Genomic DNA, 7,289 nt, shown 5'->3' on the forward strand with positions numbered 1-7,289 from the left:
ACCAAACAAAGTAGTTTCACTTTCACAACGAATCACACAGCGCCTTCACGACATGGCGGCGGCAACAACAATACTACAGCGAGAATAAAAGTTACGCCTTCTTTCTTTGCGTGAACATTTGGGCGATGTTATGCAAATCTTCCCAGATAGTGATGTAGATATGTGGGGGTGTGTTATAACGAGCCGTTTTAGGCGTGGCTGACTCTTAACTTTTATAAAGAATATATCTTTGGATTTGAGACTTTAGTCTTCTATCATATGACCCCTTTAAAATAAATGATGGAATAAAATCAAATAAATAAATAAATAAAATGTTTAGTACTTGATGTACTAAAATAATTACAAATAAATAATTATTATAACTATTGTGCTACATACTTCTATAACTCTCTCTCTCTCTCTCTCTATACACTTATATAACTATGTAACAATATATTGACACAGCTTCATCATTTCCCCCCGCCTCTAAATCCAAATGTTTTATGCAAATGGAGGCCATTCAATTTCCAATGCATTAGCAATTAACTTTAGCAAGTCAAATTGCAACCTAATGCAACATAAGCGTCCTCCTCTGAGCTGCTCCGACCAGAAGGCACAGAAATCCAGCCAACAGAATCCCCATTAATGTCAAAGCAACATTGATAATGCAATAGGCCCAGTTCCATCTGAAAGAGCACTGACTGTCACTACACCACATTCATGCATAAAATGAAAAGGAAAAAAACAAGTTTCCAACATCAAAGCTTACAAAGGTGCAGCAGAGGAGTGCAAGGAACACACTTTCCTCCGATACCTTTCATCCCTAGATATCTTTTTTATTACCCCCTTTTTTTAAAAATAGTAAGTAAGGACAAATGTATTTGCCTGTTCTTCTAGTCGACACTTGGTTTTGAAGTGCTTTCAGCTGGGCAACGCTTTAGAAATGAGGGGAAAAAAGTGTTTCCGCCTTTTGCTTGCTAAATGCTCAATCGCTGCATTACAGATAAGACATGACTTCCTTTGAAAAGGGCATTTTGTATTGAATCATGTTAAACAGCCCTTTGGAGCTGGTGATTATAGTACTTTAAAATGATGGCCGGGGTTGAAAGGCTGCTTTACACGCGTAACTCCGCACAGAAGCGCTTTACAAACACCGTTTTCACAAAACGATTTCACGTCTGTGTCACTGGAGCAGCATTATGCCGCCATCATTGTGGACAGACTGATGCGTTTTCTTCACATTCTAGCCGTCTGGTTTTCACAACTCTTGAAGAAGAGCTTGCAATCTCTGATCTAGCTTAGATAATCGCATTGTCTATTGTACACGAATACAATGTACAGAGATCATCTATTATGTACTTCGTAAGAGGTTTGCGAGACATTTTAAAATGTCTTCTCGTCTGCAAAACACCAACAGTGACCATTTTGATGTCAAATTGAGTGAGTGACAATGCAATTCTTCTAATTTAAAGTTTTGTTTTGTGTGTTTGTTGTGGGAAAAAAAATAAAAATTTTTGTGCTATAGCGTTTATCGAAACCTTCTCCTTAAGGAAGATAACTTTAAAACCTATGAAATCAAAATGGTAGTTTAGCATTTTAGTCAATGCCTGCTAGTTTTGAAGTCATCTATAAGCTTGTTTACTCCTGAAAGTTGACAAAATGTAAACTTTTAACAGATATATATATAATAAATCCAGAGCCTCTTGCTGCAAGATCAGGAAGCAAACTATTGGAGTCATAATGCTGAAAATGACTGGAATGAAACTAAATTGCATAAAGTATCAAATGTGTTTATTTCATATGTTTATTGTCATAGCAGGGAGAACAGCTTTTAGTGTTTTAATGAGGTTTTTAATTGTATGTGATGTAATGGTTTGATTTGTAATACTGTAGAAGTTATTTATTTAGGGCTGTGCACCATTTAGAATTGAGAATTTAGCTCCTAAATTTAAACTGAATTAGAACAGGAAGCAGAAATGTAATTGTAATTTGAATTTAAGGAAGAAGAATTAAATTGAATGAGTTGAAAGAAATTCATAGTAGTTTTTGATACATTTCATTTTTTCAGTATGAATTACCCATAAACAAGTTATCATACATGCAACGTATGAAATATTTTCACAAACACTAGATAATGATAATTTTAATGCACGTTTTATTTTCCAGACTGCTATAATTGATCTCTACAAGCAGTTTACAATACTTAGAAGTGATCTGCTATGAATCATTTGTTGTTGTGTTGGCCACTGTTGAATTTCTTTGTATTGCAATTCAGTAATTTCCTTTGCTTGTAGTTCCAATTCCTCATCCTATGGGACATGGGCAACTGAATTCAAATTTACACTTAATTGAAAGGGAGCCAATTCTTAAATTCTGAATTTAGCCCAGGCCTGGTGATAAGGTAGAAGAGCATGGTTTGAGTGAGAGGGTGATTGCAGTGTCAGAGTGGGTTAGTGCATCATCATTTGGTTTATAAACAAATTTAAACGACAGCTGTCATAGAAACCAATGTCTATAAAATTAGACTTCTGATTATAGTTAGAGGAAAAAAGCTGATGATCAACAGATTGTGGGAAATGCTGTTTTTATAACTTCAGTGGCTCTTCCTGCAGAAAACTCCCATGACTGTGGTAGAGGAAGAAGAGGAAGAAGAAGCTGAAGTTCAGCCAGACCCTCTTCATCAGCTCATCCTTCACTTCAGTCACAATGCTCTGACAGAGAGAAGGTGACGTTTTCATATATAAGTACATAGATGTAAATACTTACTATTTAAATACTAACTTACTAAACATATACTTACTATTCAATAATAGATAAACAACTGCCTCTTTTTTTGTTTTGTTTTAGTTTCCTAGAAGAGGATCCACTCTACATTGCTTATGCTGACATGATGGCAAAGGTCAGTGTGTATTTAATAAAATTAATCCTTAATTTATATTAATCATCCTTAATTTGTATTGTAAATGTTTTAAAGAGTTTCAGTTGAATCAATATTATAATTTACAGAGCTGTGCCGAGAATGAGGAAGAGGAAGAGGAGGGAAAAGAAAAAACTTTTGAGGTATGAAATTCCTGGATTTGAATTAAAGTAGCAAAAAATATAAAATAATCTTAATTAAAAATAATGCATATAATGGACTTTCATGGACTGTAAGCAGTGTGAATTTCAACACTTGTCGTCTCTCACAGGAAAAAGAAATGGAGAAGCAGAAGATTCTTTACCAGCAGGCCAGACTTCACGCCCGAGGGGCTGCTGAGATGGTGCTACAGATGATCAGTGCCAGTAAAGGTACACATCATCTCTATTTCTGCCCCCTTCTGCTCTCTCTAAAATCTTAATTCATTGGATTTCCTAAAGCAGCATTTGTTTGATTGCAGGCCGACTTGGTCCCATGGTGACTGGCACCCTTAAACTGGGCATTTCTATCCTAAATGGAGGCAACGTTCTTGTTCAGCAGGTAAAGAACTTGACTGGCCAGATGTTAGTTGTGTCCCACAGTAAAAGTAAGCTTGGTAAATGTGTGTTAATGCTGTATATTTCTTTAGAAAATGCTGGATTATTTGAAGGAAAAACGAGATGCGGGTTTCTTTAAAAGTTTATCTGGACTAATGATGTCATGCAGGTGCGTGCGAACATATTCTTGCACTTATCAATTTTGCCCTACAGTGATTATTAATTTTGTATAACTTTATAAATTCTGTATCTCTGGCAGTGTGCTGGATTTAAATGCATTTGAAAGGCAAAATAAGGCAGAGAGTCTTGGAATGGTGACTGAAGAGGGGTCAAGTAAGCCAATAAGCTTTATTCTTGTCTATCTGCACTTTAAATGTGTTTGTATACTTTATATATGCAGAGTATATTTGCTTCTTTTTAGTATGTACAGCATTGGCAGTGGTATCAGTTCTGGTCCTTCCTTTGGCTGGCTGGCAAATGCTGCTCCCAGATAACTTTGTGAAGTGCACTGTTATTGTGTACATGGATTCACTGCAACAGTGGAAGTTGCAGTATTCTCCTCATGCAATGTCAAATGTCTATGGGATGCCATTAACATTAAATGTTTTATTGTCCAGTAATTAAAGGGCTTCATCTTCAAAGGTGAAATGAAGGACCACAGTGGTGTGATGATGCTATGCACAACAACTTTAGACAAAGCAATGCAATAATTAGGAAACTCCTCATTAAAGGCAGAGTGAGGGATTTTTCAAAAATGCTTTAAAAACTGATTCGGGCCGAATCGCAAAACAAACTTGTAGCCAATCAGCAATAAGGGGCGTGTCTACTCGTGATGTGGAGGAGAGCGCGTTCAGTGCATGGGACGGACATTAGCCGAGCCAGCGACAGAAAGATAGAGATGGCGGATAAAAAACAAAAGAGGAAAACGTCTGCGGAACGATAAGGCAAGAAGTAGGACCCGTGTAAATATCGGATCAGCTTTCCAGCGCTGGAGAGAACTCAAGGAGCGGAGGCCTGCGATCGGACGCCGAGGTTGCTATGTTTCTTCTCAGTAGGTGAGTAACACCGTGTCTACAACAGCTAAAGTCTGCCTACACTGGACGCGATCAAACGACCGTTGAAAACCATTTGAAATTTGTGTCAGCACGTCATAAATAGAACCCGGCAGCAGTTTTCTGTCGGGATTTGTTGCGCCGCACCGCTCACGTCCGTAGACACGGTGTAACATTGGTTTTGCTTTGTTTCACAGAACTAATCGTGGCCTGGGTTGCGTACGTATATGTGGGGCGGAGCTATCAAAATAGGGGCAAGACCCTTTTGGGGTAGGGGCGTGTTTGTTTTGGTGATTTCAAATATAAACATTGGCTACCAGAAATCCCTCACTCTGCCTTTAATGGTGAACAATGTCAAATATCTAAAGATAAATATATGAATATTGTTGCTGAAGTTATTTCTGACAGGGCTGATGTAAATGTTTTAGTTTTTTTTCTTCATTGTTTGGTTTGCCTGATTCACCCCAAAATGAAAAAAAAAATTGCGTTGGGACTTAATTTTCTTGACAAGTACCCCCGCATACTGTAATCTGTCCGGATATTCTGATTGTTCTCAGTAGATTATAATTACTGTTACACAGTAATGAAAATAATCCCATCCAATTTTTTTAAATTAAAATTAAGTTAGACACAGTGGAACAAAAACTTCCATGTATTATTATTATAAATTTAAGTATTTTATTTTTAGCCTTACTTTAATGAAAAAAATGTTTTATACAACTGAGAACATTTTTATACAACTTTATATAAATTCTAATTTCAGTTTTTTTACTCTTGATTTTGGGGTGAAATACAACCCAGATTTATTCTTGAAAGGCTTGGTGATATGGCTTAGCCATATTGATGAATTTGATAGGTCAGATATCATATGAAAGGCAACATACTTCAAGTATGATAACAGAACATGACTAAAACCACTGCACTGGAAATAATACTAACACCTTCTTTAACTACTAATTTTGCAGGATGACCCTATACTCACAACTAAACAAATAAAGCCTTGTTCGATCCCAGTGAATAATATGACGTATATGTGTTACACAGTATGTGGTCCAGCTTTTAATTTAATTATTTATTGCATCTAAATAAAATCCAGAAGTCTTATATTCCATGAAACACATCTGAACTCTGTCTGTCTACATCTGTAACTGCATGTCCATCCTCTCACTAAATGTTCAACGACTCTTCTTATTTCTTTCTGAAACTCAGTCTTTCTCCATTTGCTTATGTCTGCTCTCTTTGTTTGTTTTCCATCATTTTATACTGGATTGCAGCCAACATGAGAGAGCGGGGTAAATATAGTTTAGCTACTCATTTCGCAATGCTGTACCCTGGCATGTCGCCATTTCTCAAAACTTTTTCCTCTCCCCTGCTACTGGTGATATGAATGCACTACTCTTCAGTGCTGGCTTGCAGAGACTAATGCATGCTGACACAGAATTAAGACAGAACTAAGACTAAAGCCAGGCTCATTTACCAAACCTAACTTTACTAAACTAGTTCACTAAATGAGAACATTTTGTTTTCCATGTGAACATTGTGAATCATCTGTACTTATACAGTGTTGAAAAAAAATTATACATGTTCAAAGAGGTGTACACAAAGCTAAAGATTATACCACAGCTACAAAATGAGCAAAGAGCTTTGCCATGCTGTGAATCTAGGGCTATTTCACAAAGCTGGTTTCTCACATCCCTGCTGAAAAATCCAGCATTGCTGGTCACCAGCAAAAGGTATGTTTTGCATGCTGGGACCAGTATGGGATGCTGGTTGCTGGTTTGCTGGTCCCCAGCATGGGACGCAGGTGTGCTGGTGGTTCTTTTGCCTGCTCGTATGATCCCAGCAAAACCACAACAAATCTCATATAGCCTATCCATTACATATCATGTTTCTTAGTGTGTGTTCATAGTTAATGACCAATTATGTAATTAATTTTAATAAAGTTTAAGAAATTAGTATAAGAAGAAAAAAAACATGATGCCAGTTACATATTTAATGGCACAGTAAAACCCTCAGTGTTAAACTGCTCAGTTTTCATATGGTCCCAATCCATTGAGTAAAAGTAACACTGAAGCAGTGTTGCAGTTAGTGAAATAAAGTAGATTCACTTTACAAGACTGACCATTAGTATTGACACTTGCAGTTAACAAGCAGAATCACTGAAGATAAAGAAGAACAGAAAAAAACAGAAGAGACGAGCAGACAGCACAACTACAACTGACTCACAGTCTTAGATGAAATCAACTGCAAATGAAATAAATAAAAAAACAGCAATTTTCAATTTTGAACTTTCATTATCAAGAGTTCTTTATTAGCAATAGCATTTCTCATAACCCCGTTATTGAACAAACTGTTTATGATTATGCTGTTATTTTGTTATTTCTTTGTTTTCATATCGGAATGTTTTAGTTTTGCAGTGTACGCAAGCTCTTTTTCATCTGATTTTAACTGATTTGTGCACAGATCCTTTGAAGCAGAACATAAATCTTTTAAAATATTTCAAATATTTCAAAAATGGCTTGCATTTTTAGTTTTTTTACTCAACACTTCAGATAACATTGATTAATAATATAATCATCTAAAATGTTCAGTCCCACTGTCAACAGAGGGAGCTAAAGAAATTACAAAGTTATAATTACATATTACAATAAATCATGTTTTAATCGTATATGGTTTCTGCATCATTCATCTGTTAAATATAGAAATATGCTAGTAAAAGCAATGCTTGTCCCCAAACACACTGCTTGCATACAGACAACTGGCCTACTCACACTCAACCCTGCAAGACCATGCTGGTGAACCAGC

General features: G+C 36.4%; 1 protein-coding gene across 1 annotated transcript in view; it reads left to right on the top strand.

Annotated features, from left to right (window-relative positions):
* The window catches only part of LOC107756592 (ryanodine receptor 3-like), a 102,580-nt gene that overhangs the window by 76,792 nt on the left and 18,499 nt on the right, over positions 1–7,289 (top strand). Inside the window, exons 75-82 of the mRNA XM_016573767.1 lie at positions 2,592–2,704; positions 2,827–2,878; positions 2,986–3,039; positions 3,168–3,267; positions 3,357–3,436; positions 3,525–3,601; positions 3,692–3,765; positions 5,759–5,776. Coding sequence (XP_016429253.1) covers positions 2,592–2,704; positions 2,827–2,878; positions 2,986–3,039; positions 3,168–3,267; positions 3,357–3,436; positions 3,525–3,601; positions 3,692–3,765; positions 5,759–5,776 — 568 coding nt within the window. The remainder of the gene's footprint in view (positions 1–2,591; positions 2,705–2,826; positions 2,879–2,985; positions 3,040–3,167; positions 3,268–3,356; positions 3,437–3,524; positions 3,602–3,691; positions 3,766–5,758; positions 5,777–7,289) is intronic.

Source organism: Sinocyclocheilus rhinocerous, unplaced genomic scaffold (assembly GCF_001515625.1).
Source record: "Sinocyclocheilus rhinocerous isolate Xijiao unplaced genomic scaffold, SAMN03320098_v1.1 scaffold683, whole genome shotgun sequence".
NCBI classification, from domain to species: Eukaryota; Metazoa; Chordata; class Actinopteri; order Cypriniformes; family Cyprinidae; genus Sinocyclocheilus; species Sinocyclocheilus rhinocerous.